Source organism: Pyrus communis, chromosome 17 (assembly GCF_041283825.1).
Source record: "Pyrus communis isolate YQ-2024b chromosome 17, ASM4128382v1, whole genome shotgun sequence".
NCBI lineage: Eukaryota > Viridiplantae > Streptophyta > Magnoliopsida > Rosales > Rosaceae > Pyrus > Pyrus communis.
In genome coordinates, this window is record NC_142581.1 from 24,924,415 (window position 1) to 24,948,813 (window position 24,399).

Sequence of the window (24,399 nt, forward strand, 5' to 3'; positions counted from 1 at the left end):
AATTTCAGACAGTCTACAATTTTTGTGACTTCAACATGGATGGAACAAGGCAATGTCCCTCCTTCTTCAAGCCCATCGGTGATGCTTAAAGAGGCCACTCATGTGATAAGTTGCAGTTATGAAGACAAAACTGAATGGGATTTAGAGATAGGTTGGATTTACAGATTTATCACAAAGAACTTTCTAAGGGGTTTCAAGATGCATTCTAGTGGTTAGAGGCCATTTTCAATCAAAAAGAAGGAACCAGGGCCTACAATGTTTGAAAGAATGGGGAAATGGTCTTTTCTTGAATATTTTGTGGCTTGGAACACTTTGATCGCCGTGAACTTCATTTTACTGTTGTGGTTATTGTGGAAGAATCTGCAAGGTCATCCCAAAGATCAAGGAAGACAAAATGAAACTCGAGGATGAGTTTTCTTCGAGAAGGGGAGAATGATGCGGGAGCAAAGGCTCAAAAAAAAAAAAAAAAAAAATTGAAAACTTCTTGTTGGCATTGGAAATTCAAATAATAATGGCATTGTGATTTACTTTAATGACATAGTAACTTGTTAAGTCATTTTTAGAGGGTTTCTTAGGAAGTTGTGGTCTATTTATACTTCTTTATCTTTAGTTCCTTTCAATATTGATGTATTAGAAGCCATTGCTAGACTTGAATGAATTAAAATATTATTTGCTTTGTGCATTTGAAGTGAGTTGTTTCTCCTTATAAAATCAAGCATTTGGTTTGATCGTGTGAGCGAATCCATGATTAGTGACGTGAGCAAGTTCCGTTGCCCCTGGTTGAGCGAATCCCTGATCATCTACTCCCCTCTCCTTGATACCCTTGGTTCTATCCTGCATCAATCTATGTGGCTCAATAATTTGAAAACATCTGTCAATCTAAGGACTTTACCATCTCTGTAACCAAACACATTCCTACTTATGGTCAGTTAACATCCCTAATTGAATTAATAGTTTATTTTGATAAACTTTAATCGTAGACCGAAGACTTCGACAAGACATCAAGATATTAACAATAAAATAAAAATACCCAAAGGAAAAATCTAATGTGGAGAACAATCGCATAAAAATAGCCCACATTGCTAAGTTTAAGCATAACAGAAAGCCAAGACCATAATTAAAATTCTAAATTAACCCAGCCCTATTTTGATTGCCACTATGAATTCACACCTCCGTAGAACTCGTCGTATCTTGAAATAAAGAACATATGGATCAATCATCAATTGACAGATCAATGGACTAGAACTTGATGAGGGTAAATCCAATTGATCATGACTTAATGTAGAGGCATTTTACACAATTTATGCACAACTTTACATCTAGTGATCGAGTGGAACAAAAACTGAGGAGTTGGGTAGCGTGAGGCCTTTCCTGTATGGGTTGTGCATAAATTATGTAAAATGCCTCTATGATCTGAGTCCTGATCAATTGGATTTACCCTCATCAAGTTCTAGTCCATTGACCTGTCAATTGATCCACATGTTCTTCATTTCAAGATACGACGAGTTCTACGGCAATGTGAATTCATAATGGCAATCAAGATTTAGGGTTGGGTTAATTTAGAGTTTTAATTATGATCTTGGCTTACTGTTGTGTTAGATTTAGCATTGTGGGCTATTTTTATGCGATTGTTCTCCACATTAGTTTTTTCTTTTGGGTATTTTTATTTTATTGTTAACTAGCACTAGTAAAAAAAACACTTTGCGCAACGTAGGTACTTTCGTCGCGCAAAGTAAAAAATCGTTGCCTAAGGGTTTGCGCAACACAACCTTCGTCGCGCGTTAATCGTCGTGCAAAGTCTGAGACGCTAGGGTTTGCGCGACGGCCACGGGGCGTGCGTCGCGCAAAGTGGTTTGCGCGACGGTCACGGCGTGCGTCGCGCAAAGTGGGTTTGCGCGACCAACGGAGTGCGTCACGCAAACCCACTTTGCGCGACTACGGACTGCGTCGCGCAAACCCACTTTGCGTGACTAACGGAGTGCGTCGCGCAAACCCACTTTGCGCGACGTACGCATGAGTCACGCAAAGTGGGTTTGCGCAACAGAGCCATGCGTCGTGCAAAGTGGGGAGTAGTTTTGATCAAACTTTTTTTTTTTTTTTTTAAATTTTTGATAAATATTGTAATTAAATTCGAAAAAATAATTAATTAACCAAGCAAAAGTATTTAATTATAAAATATATGAAAATGTACATACAAGATCCGAACAAAAAAGAAAAAACTAAAAGTGAACTAGGTTTAATACATCAAGCTACTAGGTATCAGCAGGGCGAGGTGGCTCTGAGGTCGAAGGTGGACCAAGATGAAGTGCTGGTAGTGAGATTTGAAGGCCGGACATCTGTATGGCTTGTACAAGGTCTCTCCACGCCCCGGCATATGACGTCATCTCCTCGCCCTGGGCCCTCAGCTGCTCCTTCATCTGCTCCATTAGAGAAAAATGATAGGCAAAAAGAAATGGGATGACCCAAAATCATGAGAAACCTATTCATATCCATTTCAAAACTGTTTTCCCATGACAGAAAGAGGACGACATAATTCTCAAATGCAAACTACTTAACAACTCTGTATCTTTCACAGTTGTTCTTAAAGTCATTAATATGCCATCACAACTTTTCATACCGCTATTTTATTTCTTAGGTCTCACCTTCAAGTGTTCTAAAATCGTGGAAGGTGTTGCATATGTCCTTTACTTTGCAAAAAATGAAACATGCAAAACAAACAGCCAAATGAAACCTGTAATCATAAATTTTAGAAGCATCAGAACCATAATAACTTGTTGCTTCATACACCTTAATTCCCTTAAGGAAATAAACTTTGAAAGAAATGGAGCAACTCGAAAACAGCAACTAATATTTTTGACGAAAAACCTCTTTGCTTACCAGCAAGAAAATATATTAAGGTATACGTTACAACATTTGGTTATCGGCAGTAGAAACACAAAACACTCTTCAGTAAAAAACATTTAAACATCTAAAAAAGTCATTCTTATCCATGTAATGTGAGACTTAAACTTTTTAATGCATATTTCCAATATGTATAAATTGTTTTATTTTATATGATCAAATTTTAATCAAATTTAATCAAAAAATTCTAATCTAACTTGATATAATATATATGTCCCCAAGGATTGATCATATTACCAATTATCAAATCACATTCTCTGTTTCTCTCTCCAATATTTTTCTACTCAGTTTCCAACTCATTCTAATTTTTTTTTTCTTAGCCAATTCTTCGAATTGATGTAGCAAGAAAGATGAAACAACAGTTGAAAAAAATAATAATAAAACAAAGATCGATCTCATGCACTAAAAAAACAACAAACAAATATCAAAGCAGCATTAACATAATAATAATGACATACCAGGGGCACCAGCAGAAGTGGCAAATACTAAAAAAACAACAAACAAATAGGAAAAAAAAGAAAAAGAAGTAAGCAGGCAATCTTAATTTCCAAAAAAAATTATAAATAAATAAAAAGAGAGGAGAGAAGAAAGACAAACATCCACAGTCGGCCTCAGAAGGAGAGGAGACGTTGGAAGCGGCGGGGAGGGAGGCAGATCTTGTGATGTTCAAAACGACACCAAACGGAGCACTGCTTGTGAATACCACAACTAACCGAAAACAAAATTATTACAGTTTCATCCAAACTAACAAAATTACAGAATAAAAACTGAAAGACAGTAGTTATGAATCACACCTCAGTTGTATAAAATTTATTTCCCAACGATCTAAAGACAAACGGCGCTTAAACGGAGAAGAAAACAGGAAACAGATCCGGCTAAGATTCGCGAATCCCAGACAAAGACGAACGCAAAAACTGCGAAATATTTGCCTCCCGATCGCAACTCTAGAAACAGAGACCAATTTTATGAGGCTGGGCAAAACACCCACAACTCCAGGTTTAAAAAGATGCAAAACTCTCATCAAATTAGAGAACAGAAATAAGTTCCCTTAAAACACGAAAAGCAGGAACATTCCCCCAATATTTTTCGAGAGGGATGGTTCAAGATTTCTGGGTTATGTTCGAATAGAAGGAGGAGGGTTCAGTTGGGTTAGGTTTGAATAGAAGGAGGAGGGTTCGAATAGAAGAAGGAGAAGGAGAGGGAGATAAAGAAGGGCTGTCATTTGGGTTCGAATTGAGGGAGATAAAGAGGGCAAAGTGGAAAATTTTGGAAAAATTGAAAAAAGCGCCTATTTTTCACTACTATACCGCCAAAATTATCACACCTTGCGCGACGTAGGTGTTTAATTCGACGTCGCGCAAAGTTGTTTTGCACGACGATCATACTAAGGCGTCACGCAAAGTATTTAATTGGAAAAAAAAAGTATTATAAAAACAATTTTGTGGTATCCACTTGTGTAAATATTTTAAATTGAAGATCGAATTCATTCATTGTATTCATATAGGGTCAAGGAGTGTAATTATAAAAAAAATCATCAAAATCGGAGTTAAAATAACCGTTAAATCGTGATTTTTCGTTTATAACCGTTGAAAAGCTTTGTCCCGTTACTTGATCTCTGAATGTTTTTTTTTTTTGTGATTTTTTGCTGATGTGATCTCCAAGCATATACAAACAATTTTGACGGTTTGAATCGTTGAAATTAGTTTTGGAGAATTCGTAAAACGATAGATTGACTAACACTTAGAGTTTATTTATACTTTGATTGATTATAACATAAGATTTTGTGGTATCCACTTGTGTAAATATTTTAAATTGAAGATCGAATTCATTCATTGTATTCATATAGGGTCAAGGAGTGTAGTTATAAAAAATCATCAAAATCGGAGTTAAAATAACCGTTAAATCGTGATTTTTCGTTTATAACCGTTGAAAAGCTTTGTCCCGTTACTTGATCTTTGAATGTTTTTTTTTTTTGTGATTTTTTGCTGATGTGATCTCCAAGCATATACAAACAATTTTGACGGTTTGGATCGTTGAAATTAGTTTTGGAGAATTCGTAAAACGATAGATTGACTAACACTTAGAGTTTATTTATACTTTCATTAAGTATAACATAAGATTTTGTGGTATCCAATTGTGTAAATATTTTAAATTGAAGATCGAATTCATTCATTGTATTCATATAGGGTCAAGGAGTGTAGTTATAAAAAATCATCAAAATCGGAGTTAAAATAACCGTTAAATCATGATTTTTCGTTTATAACCGTTGAAAAGCTTTGTCCCGTTACTTGATCTCTGAATGTTTTTTTTTTGTGATTTTTTGCTGATGTGATCTCCAAGCATATACAAACAATTTTGATGGTTTGGATCGTTGAAATTAGTTTTGGAGAATTTGTAAAACGATAGATTGACTAACACTTAGAGTTTATTTATACTTTGATTGATTATAACATAAGATTTTGTGGTATCCACTTGTGTAAATATTTTAAATTGAAGATCGAATTCATTCATTGTATTCATATAGGGTCAAGGAGTGTAGTTATAAAAAATTATCAAAATCGGAGTTAAAATAACCGTTAAATCGTGATTTTTCGTTTATAACCGTTGAAAAGCTTTGTCCCGTTACTTGATCTCTGAATGTTTTTTTTTGTGATTTTTTGCTGATGTGATCTCCAAGCATATACAAACAATTTTGACGGTTTGGATCGTTGAAATTAGTTTTGGAGAATTCGTAAAACGATAGATTGACTAACACTTAGAGTTTATTTATACTTTGATTAATTATAACATAAGATTTTGTGGTATCCACTTGTGTAAATATTTTAAATTGAAGATCAAATTCATTCATTGTATTCATATAGGGTCAAGGAGTGTAGTTATAAAAAATCATCAAAATCGGAGTTAAAATAACCGTTAAATCGTGATTTTTCGTTTATAACCGTTGAAAAGCTTTGTCCCGTTACTTGATCTTTGAATGTTTTTTTTTTGTGATTTTTTGCTGATGTGATCTCCAAGCATATACAAACAATTTTGACGGTTTGGATTGTTGAAATTAGTTTTAGAGAATTCGTAAAATGATAGATTGACTAACACTTAGAGTTTATTTATACTTTCATTAAGTATAACATAAGATTTTGTGGTATCCAATTGTGTAAATATTTTAAATTGAAGATCGAATTCATTCATTGTATTCATATAGGGTCAAGGAGTGTAGTTATAAAAAATCATCAAAATCGGAGTTAAAATAACCGTTAAATCATGATTTTTCGTTTATAACCGTTGAAAAGCTTTGTCCCGTTACTTGATCTCTGAATGTTTTTTTTTTTGTGATTTTTTGCTGATGTGATCTCCAAGCATATACAAACAATTTTGATGGTTTGGATCGTTGAAATTAGTTTTGGAGAATTCGTAAAACGATAGATTGACTAACACTTAGAGTTTATTTATACTTTCATTAAGTATAACATAAGATTTTGTGGTATCCAATTTTGTAAATATTTTAAATTGAAGATCGAATTCATTCATTGTATTCATATAGGGTCAAGGAGTGTAGTTATAAAAAATCATCAAAATCGGAGTTAAAATAACCGTTAAATCGTGATTTTTCTTTTATAACCGTTGAAAAGCTTTGTCCCGTTACTTGATCTTTGAATGTTTTTTTTTTTGTGATTTTTTGCTGATGTGATCTCCAAGCATATACAAACAATTTTGACGGTTTGGATCATTGAAATTAGTTTTGGAGAATTCGTAAAACGATAGAGAGAGTAAGATTTGGGCATACTAAAAAGTACGTAATAAAAATATAGAGAGAGTAAGATTTTGACATGGTGAAAAGGTACTTGGGCATACTAAAAAGTACGTAATAAAAATATAGAGAGAGTAAGATTTAGCCAATAAGATTGAAGACGGAAAATTTAAAGATTTTGTGTTATATACTTTGAAGGATCTACATATTATTAATTCAATTTACATCATGTTTAAGAGCAAGGGAAGGATTGCAATCGAAAAAACATAAAGAATTAATATCAATTCAAACCTGATCTGGTAGACGATTTTGAAGAGAGAGATGGAAGATGGAGGTAGCTGCTGCAACTGGGTTTGCAGTTTCTGCCTCCCAAACTAATCAAATGAAATAAAAAAAGTCGTTGACTTTGCGCGACGCATGTGGGCATCCGTCGCGAAAAAAGCGGTAAACCCTTTTTTGTTTGGCGCCAAAAGTTTGGCGACGAATGACGGCGTCGCGCAAAACTGCTTTGCGCGACGTATGTTCACCTATGTCGCGCAAAGGCGTTTTGAGCAACGCTTCCTTCGTCGCGCAAATTGCCGTCGCGCAAAGTCCATTTGCGTGACGTTTTGTGTTATACGTCGCGCAAACGGACTTTGCGCCACAAAATCTTATGTTATACTTGATGAAAGTATAAATATACTCCAAGTGTTAGTGAATCTAATGTTTTGATGGGATACGCATTGTACGAAACTAGTTTCAACGATCCAACCGTCAAACATGTTTGTATATGCTTTGAGATCGCATACGCCAAAAATTGTAAAAAACAAGAGTGTAGAGATTAAACAACGGGACAAACCTTTTCGACGGCTATAAACGAAAAATTACGATTTAACGGTTATATTAACTCCGATTTTGATGATTTTTTACAGCTCCACTGTTTAACCCTCTATGAATATAATGAATTGGTTCGATCGTCAATTTAAAACATTTACACAAGTGGATACCACAAAAGAAAAAGACAATGCAAGAACCCCAAAAGAAAAGGAAAATACACAAAAAAAAAAAAACAGAGGACTTTGCGCGACGTAGGTACAATTACGTCGCGCAAGCCTGTTTTGCGCGACGCAGTTGTACCTACGTCGCGCAAAGTCCTCTGTTTTTTTTTTTTTTTTTACCCGTTTTGCTTATGAGTACAAAATAAATTAATTAAAATCTACTTAGTAAATACATATACCATTGAATTTGATAGGAAATGCATTGTACCAAACTAATTTCAAAAATCCAACCGTCGACGGCTATAAACGAAAAATTACGATTTAACGGATTAACTCCGATTTTGATGATTTTTTACAGCTCCATTGTTTAACCCTATATGAATACAATGAACTGATTCGATCGTCAATTTAAAACATTTACACAAGTGGATACTACAAAAGAAAAAGGCAATGCAAGAATCCCAAAAGAAAAGGAAAAGGCCAAAAAAGAAAAAAAAAAAGGACTTTGCGCGACGTATTAAACGTCGCGCAAAAGGAATTTGCGCGACGAACCTTTGCGCGACTAAAGATGGCGCTGCGCAAAACACCTTTGCGCGACGCAGGATCGGATGCGTCGCGCAAAGCTGTTTTGAGCGACGCCATCCTTGGTCGCGCAAAATTCTGTCACGCAAAAGGCATTTGCGCGACGTTTTGTGTTTTTGGTCGCGCAAAAATACTTTGCGCGACGAAAGTTGATCCGTCGCGCAAAATTCGGTCGCGCAAACATGTTTTTCTACTAGTGTAGCCTCTCTGCACGTACTAACGTGCGTGCCAAAGATGTATTGTTTTAGATATTTTTATATTTCTTAAGTGCTTATTTTATAAATAGTGGGTGTGTGTCCATCACAACAATTTCTTATTGTTTTCAATCATCTAACTTAGACGTGCACATATGTATACTTACCATAATTCATTATGAGTTTCATTTTGGCAAGCTTAAATAGGGATTACGGACTTGGACTATTAATCAATAGTGGGTATATATGCGTTTCATTTAGTGGTTTGCATTACTAATATAAATTCCTTGTCTACATTCTCTTCACTTCTTTTTGGTTAAATATGCTTTCGTGCAGTGAAGTAGTGGAGCATTCAAACATAATTACTGCATTAGTAAGGTATTTCCCTCATTTCATTACTAAGGTATTTCCCTATTTATTCTTAATTTTGTTAGATGGTAGACAATCGCACATCATGTTTAATATTTACTTTGAATGCCGTCAAATGCATCACTTTTTTATGCCTACTGTCTTAATTTTGGTTATGATGGTATATGTTTGGCTCCCTCCTATTAGTTTGTGTTAGTCTGTGTTTTTTCCTTTTCGAAATTCTCAATGTTATGTGCTCTGTCAATTCGATCGTGTACAATTTCTTGAATCTTTTAACTGTGATCTAATTTGTGCAAGCATCATTTTCCATTGTTGAATTTCAATGCTATATTTTCATATTTTTCTTCAATTTTACCTTTTATTAAGAATCATCAAATTGAAATTTCAGTTTTAAGATTTCCAGAGGACTTCAACATATCAAGTATGGAGGGAATTGATAGAAGCAATATGTAAGAGATTGTTATCTTATCTGCATTATTCCTCTTCTGTAGAGATGATTTATTTTTTCTTCTTTTTCAAAAATAAAATAAAATTCATTCTCTTTTGGCAAAAACTCTATTGAACAGGTAACACAATATGGACATGTATACAACTCTAAAATATGGTGACCTGTTTGAATTACTGACGATGGCTGCAATTCACAAGGGAGAACATCCTCAATAATCTATCTTTTTTGACTAAGGAAATTTTCAGAACTTCGACTTTGTAATCCCAATCCTTATTTACAAATCTGCAAAGAACAAAGAAAATGGGCATTGCTGAATGAACTGGAGTTAGAATGAAAGATTTTGGATGCTAGTACGAGAGTTAAAAAGATTTTGGAGTGAGAAAAAAAAGGAATTGTAAACTACTTTACGAAGAGAAAGAGGGTTTCTTTCTTATTTAAAATTTGATGATGCAGGAGGTGGAAGTGGGCATAACTCATGCACTTGCGGAAGGGATGTTGACAGCAACTATTTGTGGGAAATGTTTTTGCTTCACAACACACTGATTCAATTCTATCTTTATAATCTCCTGCAATTTTTCAATTAATAGTTAAGCATGGCATAGGTTTTGAATTGAATTGGTGATGGGTAAAATGGAAAATGAAGACATCAATACCCACTTGAATCACTAGCGAGACATCTCCAATTTCAGAACGGAAATTTTCAGAGCTTCTACTTTGTAGTCCCAATCCTTATTCACAAATCTACAAGGAACAAAGAAATTGAAGAGTGAAAAATCAAACTGGATCTGGGGATTTTCCCTAGCTCTGTAGATGGCTAATCTCTTTTAACAACACAAAATAGTTTGTCGATTAACTCTGTCTTTAGATTTTAGTTTGAGTGGCTTGCATTGTATGGTTAATTATTTCTCTTCCCTCTTCCATATTTTCCCTGTGAAACAAACTTCAAAACTGATTACACAAATAAAAAAGATTCAACCTTTTAATTTCCCAAAAACCAAAAATGAACATTTGTACTAAATTAATTAAAATTAATTCATAGACAGGAGGAAAAAAGAATTAAACGAAGTTACCCAAAAGAATGAAACCGCCAACTCATATATTGAAAACACATTGATCACTAGGGATTCACCAATCAGCCTATATATTTGATCAAATCTGGAGTTAATGATAGAAAGGGAAATTAAAAATAAATCAAACATCAAAGTAACATACCTGAGAGTGAAGACGATTTAGTTTTTGCGGGAAAGAAATAAAACCAATTGCAACTGCTAATTGCAGTTTCAAAAGCCCATAAAAATCTTGTAAACAAACCTCTTCTGCCTTTACTTGCTTTACGTTTCTGCAGCGAACAAAAATTTAAAAAAAAAACTATAAAAAAAACCCAAAATGAAATTAAACAATGCCAGTACTCCATGCATGTGTTCTTTATTCCTTTATCCTGTTCTTGGATTGCTGTGCGGACCTTGATTGGGAGAGGTAGTTATGGGGTATCATTCGCTCCTAATAAATTGAGTTGGAAAAGAACCCCAATTGATGGAAAAATTTGTTGAACGTGAGGGGTTAATTTTTTGATTTTGAATCCCATGTTCGGCAGTTATATCTCTTTTCCGCAAAATTTCTTCTCTTTACAGCTTAACCCACGTGGCTTTAATCCATTTTTCTTTTTTTAATAATTTTAGTTTTATTTTTATTTTTATGACAAATTTACCCTTGCGAATTTGTTTCTATTATTTTCGGCTAGTTTTGAGTCTTTTTTTTTGTTCGGGGGGCTCTATAGTCATTTTTGGTGAAGTCTTGAGACACTAAACTCTCTTTTTGACTTTCTAATATTAAATATATGTTGATGTCTTGTCGATATCTTTGATGTACGATTAAAGTTTTATCAAAATAAACTATTAATTAAGTTAGGGATGTTAACTGACGATAAGTAGGAATAGGAATATGAAAGACTAGTGATATGAATGATTGAGTACGGGACAAAGAACACCCCTGGTAATTCCATGCCTTGATTTTTCAAATATGAGAAGGTGTGGGATAGAAAGAGTAGGAATAAGAATGCTACCCATTCCTTACAAATAATTTTTGTAAGTAAACATGCTGTTAGAAAATAATAGCATCTATGTCACCTATCACCAAAATTTACCAATGCATAACTCATAATCTTGAAAAGTTTTTCACATAGTTGCATAATTAGTAAATGAACAAAAGATAGAATAGTTTCTAACTCTTTATGTGATAAGCCTGAAAAAACTATTATAGAGATGCTTAAAAAAGATGACAATCACAACCACGCGCGCACACACATTTTGGTTACTTTCAAAAATCAAACCTAGGACGTTATTTTAACTCAAGCTAAAAACTTTATTTTAACTCAAGCCAAAAAAACTGCTCTAGAGAAAGGAAAAAAAACTAATAGGACCATACAGCTGATTTGGGTCATTTCTTATCCCTTGGTCTTGGAAAGGGATCCTCTCCGAATCCCTTCCACCAAGTCCATCAAGTTCACTCATCCGGGTAATTAAAATTTGATCTAACGGTTAAAATTATTATAACTTTTAAAGGGTCTTTATGTTTGTAGTCGTTGGATCAAATTTTAATGGCCTAAATGAGTAGACTTGATAAACTTGGTGAAAGGGATCCAGAGGATCCCTTTCCCTTGGTCTTCATGTTTTTATTTCTCTTCTCATCTTACCAATACTACTAATTTTTTAGTTTCTAATATTATTGGCAGGGCCCATTCTAGGGCTCTTCTTGTCTAGTTTTTTTTCTTGTTTTGTTTGCCTTCCTCTGTACCAAAAAAACAAAAAAGAAACTTTTCTTAATCAAGCAAAACCCTAGATCTAAAAAATTCATAGCCGAGCAGACTTTTGCTCTAGCTTGGGAATGGTGGTAGCCTCTCTCCTCCTCCTTCCCCTCACCTAAACGTGGCAATTTCTGACAGGATCCATTAATCTGACATGAAACGATACGAAATTAACAGGTTATCGGGTTGACACGATAACAAATCGGTTTGTTATCGAGTAATTCGATAAGCATCTATTAAGATAACGGGTTAATTCGAGTATACACATGGGTAACCCAATATACAATAAGTAAAATATTAATTTAATAATTGTATACCCCTAAAAAACTATAATAATTATATACATAATCATATATATATATAATTAATTTTGTATAAAAATCAATTAAAAGTTATGATATTAACAATAGGTCAATCAAATTTATTGGAATTATAAATAGGTCAATGAGACTTTAAGATACATTAAAATACCTCAATCAAATTAAAATTACAAATGATGCCATTATCATTTAAAACACCAAACATTTCCATCTCCCTCATTGTAAATCGCGCAGCAACCATAAAACACTCTCAGACTTCAACCTCCCCAGCCTCCCACCACCTTCAACCTCCATTTTTTGGCCTCACAACACCTTCAACCTCCATTGCATCCCACCACCTTCATCATCCGACGAACAATTCGCATTTGTGCTGATTCCAACGAACAATTCGCACTTGTGACTGAGAAATCACAATCAAGGTAATTTGTTTCTTCCTATTTTCTTCTTGTTCTTCAATTTTTACGTTTTAGGTTATTTGAGTTGTGTTTTTGAGAGATTTGGAGTAATTTTGCACATTATACCTTTTGGTTTTGAATTTGAGTTTGTTTAGATGTTAAAATTGGTTTGGGCATATAACAAATTTAGTCTATTTCGGAATATATTTGTTGGTTCTGTGTATGTTTATTCATGGTGGTTATGTTGTTTAGTTTAATCGCCACTTCCCATGTTCTGTGATTCTGCATTCAGATTCAAATAGGTTTGTGGATTCAGACACTTCGTTGCAGTGTCTGTTTCCTGTTTTGTAATTGTGCATTGAGATTCAAATAGGTTTGTGGATTCAAATAGGTTTGTGGATTCAGACACTTTGTTGCAGTGTCTGTTTCCTGTTTTGTGATTGTGCATTGTGATTCAAATAGGTTTGTGGATTCAGACACTGCAACGTAGTGTCTGTTTCTTGTTTTGTGGATTCAAATACTTCATTACAGTGTCTGTTTCCTATTCTGTGATTGTGCATTGAGATTCAAATAGGTTTGTTGATTCAGACACTACGTTTTGTGAATTCAGACACTTCGTTGCAGTGTCTATTTCATGTTATGTGTTTTTACGTTAATGGATTCAGACATATAGTACTAATATCACTAATAGAAACTTTATATTTGTTTTCTTTTACAGTTGAAACATGTCCCCAAAAAAAGTTAAAGGGATACATAAACAAGCTAAAGAGAAAATGATGGATATTATTGATTTGCACTTGGGAGGATATTAATGATTTGCACAATGGAAAGTGTTGTTAGTTTTATGTAGCCTCTCATGGAAAATTTGGTTCTTTAGTTAGGCTATTTTGTGATCTATATTTTCTAAGCCATATATATATATATATATATATATATATATATATATATATATATATCTCTACAGGCCATACATATGGTTCTAATTAATATGAAAAGATTCCATTGGCCAGCTTTACTTTTCGTGGTTACGAACCCTTATCAAGTTCTACCTTGAGGGGCTGATAGGATTTGGAGCTGTGCAACGAGTTTTGATAGGGAGTAGATAAGAATCAGAGATGGGAGAAAATAAAAAAAGAAATAAAGTCATGAGAGAAGGGTATAAGGGTATAATAGTTATTTTCTAACTAGCTTAAACCCATGTGACATGCTTCATTGACCTATGAATAATTATTATAAATATTTGATTGATTATGTCCTCAAAGAAAATTGAGTATTGATTTATGACTATTAGTAAAGATTTTATTGACCTTTAGCTAAATAACCTTAGTGTGTGTGTGTGTGTATTTATTTATATTAAAATTAGAAAATTTGGAAAAATGAGGTAATATAGTTTTATATGGTATAGTACTATTGCTTTATTTCTTTTCATAATTATTTTGGTAAACTTCTCATAATTTGAATGATTTATAATGTTTGGTTTTTCTATACTTAGTTTATGCGAAAGAGAGTTTTGATATGGAAAACTTTACTAAAAACAATCAACATAACTCTTGAAGGCAATAGGTCAAGCCAACACTACTAAATTAAACACTTTGCGCGACGAAGGAGTATTTGTCGTGCAAAGCATTTCCAGGTCGCACAAAACTTATGGCGACGTAGAAATTGTCTCACAAAGGTTGTGAAGAAAGACATTGTGCCATGAAGAGTGAACATTCGTCGCGCAACTAAATGATTGCGCGATGCTTTACTGCTCGTTGCAAGAAAGGTATACAGACAAAGATTTTCGTCGTACGATGTAAGAGGGTACAAGTGTGCTTTATGACGAGAAATTTCTAGGGACGACTATAATTCGTCACAAAAATGTTTGCGTGACGAAACATGTAAGACGCGTAAGGTTTTGCACAATGACATATCTTTGTCGCGCAAGTGTAATTTTTAATAAAAAAAATTAATAAATAGAATAAATGGAATATTATTAAAAAATATATTTCATACAATTGACCCAAAAAAAAAACAAATTAATGAATAAAAAAATAATTTATTTATAATATAAATAAAAATGTACGTACAAATACAAAGTTTAAAAAGAAAGCGGGAAAAAAACTACGAAAAAATGAGGCATAATCTATGGGCAAGTGGTTCAAAGGTGCTTGGTAATCTTGTTGCTGGAAAGGGGTAGGGGTGGGGTTGGGGACGGGGTTGGAGGTCGACAGGTCTGATTGCTGTGTATGCTTAGGGTGAAGGGGCTCTGACGGTGGTGGTGCAGAAAAACCAGGGAGATGGATCCCGGAGGAACTAAGGGCTTGTACAAGCAATGTCATTTGAGATTTGTACGATGTGAGCTCACTCCTCAAGCCAGTGACTTCCTGCGTCAAAGCCGTAACCTCGCCCTTTGACTATGAGGATGAAGAGGCTCCATTCTCTCGCTGCCTGGCATTTCCCATCCCCCAACAATATGTCCCTGGCTTCCGACCGAAAGTCTGGTCTAACGTCTCTGTAAGGATATCAAACCCTGCATCCTCAGGGGGATCTACAAACTCGATCGGCGTGTCAGGGGGAAGCTGGGAGGCAGACTCCTGAAGGACCGATTGACCCTTCTCAACCATAGTAGTCTGTGGAATAAAACATGGATTATTAATAGCAAACAATTTGAAATAATTAGTATAAATCTTTAATGCATAAGGAATTACTTACATGAAGGGACTCGGTCAACTCATCTTCGGGCCGAACATGAACGTCAACAAAGACGTCGATCTTCGGGAATTTTGAACCCTCCTGAAATAGAAAAAAAAAAAAAACCATTATTAGCAACATTTTAAAATTGGAAATGAAAGCTGTAATATATACATTCCGCCACGCTTCCATCCTATATGAGAAAGGCCTTAAACCCGAATGGTGGAGAAGAGTCTTCTTCTCCCGATTGATCTTGTTCGCCTTCGCCTTTTTCTGTTATACACAAAATAAATGTACTAGTTGTAATATTTAAAGAAAATAGAAAAAATTCATAATAAACATTAGTAAAAATTTAAAAAAGTAAAATGAAAGAAGTCCTAATTAAAAACACACCACATAGCCTAGCTCCTGAAAATGACCGCAGAGCCAAACCCAACTATCTTGTCGGTCCTCGAACTCGTTCGGGCAACCTTCCTCGAGAGTGACGTGTGGATCATCAAACATCTCGAAATACTGGTGCAGGTCACTGTTCCACTGCTTGTAGTGTTCGGAGAAGAATCGATTGAGGTACGCCAACATGTCCTTGTTGATGTCATTGAAATTGTAGTTTGTCTACAATGTAACAAATATTACGAAAGTATAGTAATAAAAGAAATTAATAAATATAAATATATAAATTTTACATGAAAAGCATTAAAAAGGTTGCAATACTTATCGATAGATGATTGCGCACTGTGTTCTTCACCTCCTCCAACATCGCCTTCCAAGACTTCCACCACATATGGCAATAAGTCCGCATGACATGCCTAATGTCATGGACCAATGCACTATGCTACTCCGTCGTTGGTGTTGCTTCATGTCGCTCATCGTATCTGATTGTGATACGACTGTTGGTCACCCGGGTGACCTTCGCCATCTTCAATTGCCGACAAGGTCCCCTGAGTCTTTCTCTCACCTCTCTGTGTGAGTTTTTTCATCATTGTTTTTTCTTCCCAGCAGTCGGCCCGAGCTCCGGCAAGGGTCAATGACAGTCCTCTACTTTTTTTTCCTTGTTCTTTTTCGTTTCTTTCTACTTCAATTTTCCACTGCCTACTTTTCCTTTCCTCCTTGCTCTTCCACCCTTTCTCCGCTTTCAATCTACTTTTACCTCCATTGTCCTTCCATTTCCATGGCTCTCATTTATCCCTTTCACTCTATTTTTCCATTTTCTTCCAGTCCCACTCCGAGTTGGCTCTATCTCTTCTCGCTGCTTCCTTTTTTTCGATTTGCAATCTCCTTTCTTCACAGCACTTGGCTGTGGTTTCTTTGGAAGGTGTGTAGAGTTTTTACTCGGGTGTACACACCACCACTTTCTATTTGATTGCCTTCATTGGCATTGTCATCGCTGGGTTCTCCACTGCTTCTTTCATATTCTGGTTGCAATCGACAATGGGGTTGTTGCAGGTTGTTGGAGCCACCTTCTTCTTCATTTCTGGGAGGTGGATGCTTAACGGCGATAAAGGGCGTTGGTTTGCGCTGGCGAGAAAGCTAGGGTACTTTGTTTGTGCTGTGTTAGTTTTTGGGCTTCAACTCGTGTATTAGGCCTTATGTTGTGTATCTTTGGGTCCTTTTGTTTTTGGTTGTGTTTTACTTGTTTTGGACCTCTTGTATTTAGTTGTTTGTTGGTAATAAATCTCGCACCTTTTTTTCCGAAAAAAAAAAAACAAAAAAACAAACATTATGAGTTGCCCTTTTTAAGAATCCCGATGCGCTTTCTCATTATCAAATTGTTACAATCAGACTGAATAAAATTTAGTTTTTGAGACCCTCCTGCTTCTGTGGTAAAGTATGAGAAGATTTGAGATGACTGTAGTCTTGCAGAATGCATTTGATCTATCAATTTTGCTTGAGAAGGCTCTATTATTCGTTGTGACCTCAATAAATGGGAACTTGATGCCGGAACAAGAACATGACTATGTTCAACAACAAAATTTGTCACAACAAACTTCCTTTCTAAATTAAGTTTGATTTCAAGCATTGCCTTGCAGCCACATCTTGTTTCTTCTCCTTTCTTCTTTGGAGTTCTTTTTTATTTTTTTATAAAAACCTTCACAAGAACAACAAAATTGTTTTTTCTTTAGCACACATGACATGTCCTTATTCTCTATGTTCTTTCTCACGCTAAATCCAACCCTTTACCATATGCATTGTAGTAATTATATGCATCATCCTTATTATCAAAAGTCATCCTTAGAGAAATATCACCAACTTTGCTTGTAAATTCTCCTTTTTCTTCATTTTGATCCAAGCCTTCAAAGGTTTCAGAATCTAAATCTAAATGTATACAATCAACTGATTCTTTGGCATCACTGGAAGATGGAGTATGAAACTCATCATCTTGATGTTCCATCTGTACAAGTATCAAATTACTTAATATTAAATTAAATTAACACCCTATAATAATCCTAAAAAGCATATATATTGACACCCTATAATAATCATAAAAAGCATATATTTTGACACCCTATAATAATCGTAAGAAAAGCATATATATTGACATCCTATAATCCATGATGGAACATAATTTAAAGTATTTATGATGAAGAGGAAGATGTAGACTCTGGGTAGTACTATCCCATCAGGTTACCCCACCACCGCCTCATCCTTAACACGAAATGGGTGTTCAATGCCCATTCCTACCTATAATAATCCTAAAAAGCAAATAAATGGGAATTGCGTACCGTTTTCTAGTTGAAGAAAAATAGCGGATGGAAAACCCAGAAGATGTGTAGCAGATGGAAAACCCAAAAGGTGCGTGTGCAAGGTTGAGTCTGTTTGTATTCAAAAATGGGAGTTTAAAGTTTTAATTAAAAATTTAAAAAGAAAGGATATATATGGAAGTGAATAAGTAAAACTAGGATTCTCTTATCTATTAATTAAAGCAAAAAAAAAAAAAAAAAAAAAGGTTTAACTAGAGTTAGTGTGGATTACACATGGCAAGCATTAAAAGGGGTGGTGAGCATACCCTATAGTTAGTGTGGATGAGCAAAAATGCACCCTAACTTAAATGATGAGGAAGATTTATTCTTCAAAAAATTTCCTGGCTGTTCATAAAATTTCATATTTTTATATTATAACTTATTTTATAAAAGTTTATTTTTTGAAAAATTATTAATGAAATATGAGATATTTTGTCATCATTAATAAAATATGAGATATTTTGTTATTGAACTGTAAAATATATTATGAAAATTGATGAAAAATAATATAATTTTTTTATCTATTTATTATAATTGATTATTGACTGCATTATTTTTTTTTTAATTTATTTGCAACAAAGATGAGCTTCACATAATGATTTACAATATTAATGGTTTCACTAGTACAAAAACATGTTTGCGCGACGCAGCTAAATCCGTCGCGCAAAGTATGTTTGCGTGACGCTAAACAAAAAACGTCGCGCAAATGGCCTTTGCGCGACAGCACTTTGCGCGACAAAGATTGGCGTCGCGCAATACTGTTTTGCGCGACGTAAGTGCTCTTACGTCGCGCAAAACGGTATTGCGCGACACCAATCTTCGTCGCGCAAAGTGCTGCAAGCTTTTGGCGCTAAACCAAGTGAGTTTTACCGCTTTTTCTGTTGACTTTGCGTGACGCAGGGCTACATGAGTCGCGCAAAACAGCTTTGCGCGACGCACGTGCACTTACGTCGCGCAAAACATCTTTGCGTGACGTATGTCGCGTCACGCAAAACAGTTTTGCGCGACTCATGTAGCCCTGCGTCATGCAAAGATGTTTTGCGCGACGCCGTATGCGTCACGCAAAGTCAACGACTTTTTTCTCCTTTACTTCATCAGTTTGGGTGGTAGAAACTGCAAACTAATTGACTTTTTTCTCAATGCTAAGACAATAGGTTTTAGTTCAATAATGAGCGGGTTGATTTTTGTGAGCATATGCCATACTTATGTAGATAAACAATGGCTATGACAGTTGGATCGTTATTTTTCTCCGTTAAATCGTTATTTTTCATTTATAACCGTCGAAAAGTGTTTGTCGCGTTACTTGATCTCTAAATGTTTTTTTTTTCCTATTTTTGGCGTATGCGATCTCGAAGCATATGCAAACAAGTTTGACGGTTGGATCGTTGAAACTAGTTTCGTACAATGTGTTTCCCATCAAAATGGTTGATTTATTAATACTTTCATTAAGTATAACATAAGATTTTGTGGTATCCACTTGTGTAAATACTTTAAATTGACGATCGAATGAGTTCATTGGATTCATATAGGGTCAAGGAGTGTAGCTGTAAAAAATCATCAAAATCGGAGTTAAAACTACCGTTAAATCGTTGTTTTTCATTTATAACTGTCGAAAAGTGTTTGTCGCGTTACTTGATCTCTAAATGTTTTTTTTTTCCTATTTTTGGCGTATGCGATCTCGAAGCATATGCAAACAAGTTTGACGGTTGGATCGTTGAAACTAGTTTCGTACAATGTGTTTCCCATCAAAATGGTTGATTTATTAATACTTTCATTAAGTATAACATAAGATTTTGTGGTATCCACTTGTGTAAATACTTTAAATTGACGATCGAATGAGTTCATTGGATTCATATAGGGTCAAGGAGTGTAGCTGTAAAAAATTATCAAAATCTGAGTTAAAACTACTGTTAAATCGTTATTTTTCATTTATAACTGTCGAAAAGTGTTTGTCGCGTTACTTGATCTCTAAATGTTTTTTTTTTCCTATTTTTGGCGTATGTGATCTCGAAGCATATACAAACAAGTTTGACGGTTGGATCGTTGAAACTAGTTTCGTACAATGTGTTTCCCATCAAGTGCAATGGTATATGTATTTACTAAGTAGATTTTAATTTATTTATTTTGTACTTATAACACTTAAGAAATTGAATGATATATATGTAAAAAAAATTATTATGGGTTTTTTTTTGGAATAATATATTATTGTGGGGTTTATGTGAAATAAAAATTGAACTTGAAAGGAGTAAAGTCACATTTTTGGTAATTTTTTTAATACTTAAAAAAAAAAAAAAAAACCTTGCGCGACGCTTTAATCGTCGCGCAAAACCACTTTGCGCGACGTCAAATTGTATACCTACGTCACGCCAATTGAGAATTTTGGCGGTCCATAGCGAAAAATAGGCGTTTTTTTTCAATTTTTCCAAGTTTTGCAACACGGCCTAAATTGCAGACTTTCCCTAATCATATACCCTATCCTCTTTTCCTAAATTACAGAGGAGGGAGACACGGGTTGGCGACTTCGATCATGCGTCCTACAGTCCGCATCGATCTCTTCCATCTCTGCTTCGTGATCCCTTCGATCCCTTCAAGAGGTAATTAAATCTCACTTCTTTCTCTGATTCGTACCTTATTCTCACTGTTTTTCTCGAATTGTTTGTTTTTCTTGGATATTGTTGTGTTTCGATCCCAAAATTTTTCGTATTTGAAGGGATCTTATTTCTGGTATCTGATTTGTGGAGGGTTTTTTATACTTTTAAACATGGGGTTGTGGGTGTTTTGTCCAGGGAGCAAAATTTATCTGGTTAGGCTTTTTCCCTTTGAAAATTAATAGATGTTCAAATTCGGAACCGTGAATTATTAATTTATTTGTTGTTGCGGTAATTTAGGCACTTGAAAGCGAGGCAATCATGGTTAGATTTCATGTGGTTCATGAAAGACTCGGTGAGGCTTTAGAAGGTTTGCCTGATGAACTTTACCTATCAGATGAAGTTGAGGAACAGGCATATACATATATGTCCCTTTTATCCATTTTCAAGCTAATGCTTCCCATGTGTTATTTCATTTTTTTTCACACAGACAGATCCAAATTTTACTACATATATTTCAAGGAATTAATGTTGGATGCAAAGAACAATGTTACAGTTTCACCATCATACGTCCAAATATTGTAAGTTTGGGACTTAACCTAAGGTGTAGTTAGCAAGACCACTTACAAGTTATAAATGTTTTTTTTTTTTTTTTTTTTGGGGGAAGCAGTTGAAAAACTTGATATCACCTTTGCATTTGTATGTTATCAATGTAAAGATTATTCTTTTGTTCAGTTAGATGTCAGTTTTATAATCAATGCTTTGGTTAACTATAAATCCACACACCGTTTTCATAAGATTTGTTTTTCTGCCAACATGTTAATTTTGCTCAATGATAATGCCATAATTGGAATATTTTTTATAGAAATGATGTAATGGGTTAATCTGAAATTTCGAACTGAACTCTTACATGACTGCTATTGCACATGCTCCTCTTTTTTGGTTGTTGGGTTTTATTTCTATTTCATTTTTTGGTAAATGCAATTGTTGGTTTTGCAAAGAACTGACTTCTATCTTATTTTTAGTTCTCTATGCATGTAGTTTCACCTTTTTTGATCTCGAGTATCTGGTTGGCTTTATTTATCAGGCCCAGGGTTGTGATTCTGGATGCTGACATGATTAACCACACTTGGTGCGGAGAAATGCAAGCATGTTGCAGCGTATTATGGGTATGTTGCAGCGGAGAAATGCACCCTATGCATTCTTACTGTTTAATGCTGAGAGTTTCTATTCTGTTATATTATAATGGAACCAATGCAGGTTTACTTCGACTACATGAGGAGCTTCAGAGTTGAATTTGATTAGTTTTTTGAGGAAGGAATGATATTAGAAATTGAAGTTGGATTAGGTCCGTGTGGAGAGCTATGGTATCATTCTTATCCTGAACGGCATGGTTGGAAATATCCTGGTATTGGTGAATTCCAGGTACCTTAACAAATGGTGATCCCTCCTTTCATTAGTGGCATGCATAATAGCTAGGGACTGACGGTTATTTATAAATGTTTAAGTTAATAGCCCTTCATTCATCTGTGGTTATGACCTTAAGCCTGTAGCTCATTTGATTTTTTACTTCTATCTGAACTTTGAAGTAGTTCTCTGATTCAACCTGGTTTAGTCGATCCCCTTTTGTCGCAATGCCAATTTACGGTTCTTATCATGTAAATTGGTTGAATGTTGCTTCTGTTTCTTATGAAAACAGAGAATATTTTGCAACCACGTCTTTTGTAATCAAGAACGTTCAATTTTGTCCTGTTAATTGTACAATGTCTTTTCATATCAGCTATGTTGAATGTATATAAAAACGAAGCTGCTTATCTTATCGACCCCTTTCACTCATCTATTCCTCTTACTATAGGCAGCTTATGCAGAATGAGCATGTAAAAGGGAAGCACAGGTAAAGGTTTCTGATGTCAGTCGGCTGTTTCTATTTAGTGTTTTCAATTTGTTCCTTTTATTCTGTCTGCAATTTTTAATCTGTGGTTATGCATCAATTTCTCTGCTTCTTCTTTATAAATCTTGCAGGTCAGGACAACACACTTATCGGGGCAATGTTGGGATGTTTAGGCTTGGGTGGAGACATGGACTTATGGAAGAGGTGAATTAGCTTAGCTCTCTGTCATTAGCTTTATCTGTTCTATGCATCTCTACAATCTTACAATGCTCCTTTATTAAATTGCAAGATGTTGGGACCGGTTACTGGAATACAAGATTTGGAACAAAAGTGGTTGACAATGCTAGAGTCGAAAGCAAGTGTGAAATTCACATTGAAAATGACAGGTGAGAATGCTAATCATATTCTAAAAAAATGTTGGGCTTCGTGATGAGATCTCTAGCCGAATTCAAGAGGCTAATTTAGTGATTTGGAGTTAATTTTGTGAATTTATTGAATGAAGTTGTTTATTTTTAGCTTATCTTGCGTTTGCTTTGGTTTTAGGAGAGGGTTGCGCATGATCTGTAGGTTCAATCAACCTCGCTGTTTACGTTAGAATCACAATTAAAGGTCAGTTTTTCAGACATTTTTTTTCTTTTTGCTGCATGTTTATGTATGTTTGGTCTCTGAGATTTTGTTTTTAGTCACTGTTGATTTGCAGTTTATGTCTCCCTTTAGCTACATATTGACACATGTTTATTCTCAGCATTTTTTTGTTAGGGTAAGTGGTTTGGTGAGTTCTGTATTATTATATATTCTTTGGGGCTATTTTAAGTAAAAATGAAATGTTAACATTGATATAGCATACGGCACACTTAATTCACACTCCTGTATTCGGTCTTCATGTTTCCATTGCAACACTCTGCATTTCCTAACCAACGAATTTTTTGATAAAGACGTTAAAGCAATTACATGCTCTATCAAGTATGTTTTATATGTAGTTGTGGTAGTTGCAAGGAAATGAAATATTTGTGCTGATAATTGGTAGTTTAAATATATAGAAATAGAGAATAATTATAAATGGAGCACCTAGGATATTTAACATTGTTTTCTTTTCCATGTAATTTTTCTCATGTTTAACATTTGTTTTTGCTTATAGATTTGATTCAAGTGCTTTTTTTTATTAGTGTTAATTTTGGGTTGGATATCAACAAACTAACCCAGTTAATTTTGCTTAGCGGTAATGTATAAGGAGAACTCTCATTGCATCAACTCGAACAAACATTCTTCTACTTAGTTGCTTAGCTGCTGAAACAGGAACGAAACACTTTTTATGTTTTTTTTTTTTGTGTTTAACTGCTAAAACAGGTGACTGGCCTGCAGGACATATATTTTGCCATCTTAACTTCAAGGGTAATATATGTGTAAAATGCATGTTTCTTAGAGAATCAGAGCATTTTTTGCAACCACATCTTTTGTAATCAGCTTGGTTGAATGTATACAAAAGTCAAGCTACTTATCTTACCTACACCATTCACTCCTCTATCCCTTTTGTTCGTTCATGATTTTGTTGAATTTTTTTCAGGTTAAATGTGTCTTATTCATGTAGTTAAGGCTGATGCATTCAAGTCTCGCAGCAACGCGCGGGCATTTTGCTAGTGATATACTATTAGGGGAGGTCTTGCAAAATCGTCGTCATGGCAAGGTTGTTCGGGGTATGGGGAAGGCGCGGGTTCGTGAGACGGGTGTCTCTTCTTCCAAATCGACCACAAGAGAGGTCAACGCCCTGAAGGAGG

The 24,399-nt window shown here is 34.9% G+C and overlaps 1 protein-coding gene and 3 long non-coding RNA genes across 4 annotated transcripts; 2 read left to right on the plus strand and 2 right to left on the minus strand.

Moving 5' to 3' along the window:
- Positions 1–9,216: 9,216 nt before the first annotated feature.
- Positions 9,217–10,765, minus strand: LOC148689676 (uncharacterized). The gene is made up of 3 exons (XR_015958707.1): positions 10,429–10,765; positions 9,874–9,957; positions 9,217–9,782 (listed from the first exon to the last, which is right to left on the minus strand). It is a non-coding gene; the product is annotated as an uncharacterized LOC148689676 (long non-coding RNA).
- Positions 10,766–14,756: 3,991 nt separating this feature from the next.
- Positions 14,757–15,986, minus strand: LOC148689677 (uncharacterized). Its single transcript, XM_088688748.1, has 4 exons — positions 15,801–15,986; positions 15,582–15,680; positions 15,429–15,506; positions 14,757–15,346 (listed from the first exon to the last, which is right to left on the minus strand). The coding sequence occupies exons 1-4, from the start codon at positions 15,984–15,986 to the stop codon at positions 15,131–15,133; spliced, it is 579 nt and encodes a 192-aa protein (XP_088544874.1). The 3' UTR covers positions 14,757–15,130.
- Positions 15,987–21,227: 5,241 nt separating this feature from the next.
- Positions 21,228–22,489, plus strand: LOC148689678 (uncharacterized). The gene is made up of 2 exons (XR_015958685.1): positions 21,228–21,902; positions 21,994–22,489. It is a non-coding gene; the product is annotated as an uncharacterized LOC148689678 (long non-coding RNA).
- Positions 22,490–22,680: 191 nt separating this feature from the next.
- LOC148689679 (uncharacterized) lies at positions 22,681–23,808 on the plus strand. Its single transcript, XR_015958806.1, has 3 exons — positions 22,681–22,828; positions 22,914–23,010; positions 23,168–23,808. It is a non-coding gene; the product is annotated as an uncharacterized LOC148689679 (long non-coding RNA).
- Positions 23,809–24,399: the final 591 nt, after the last annotated feature.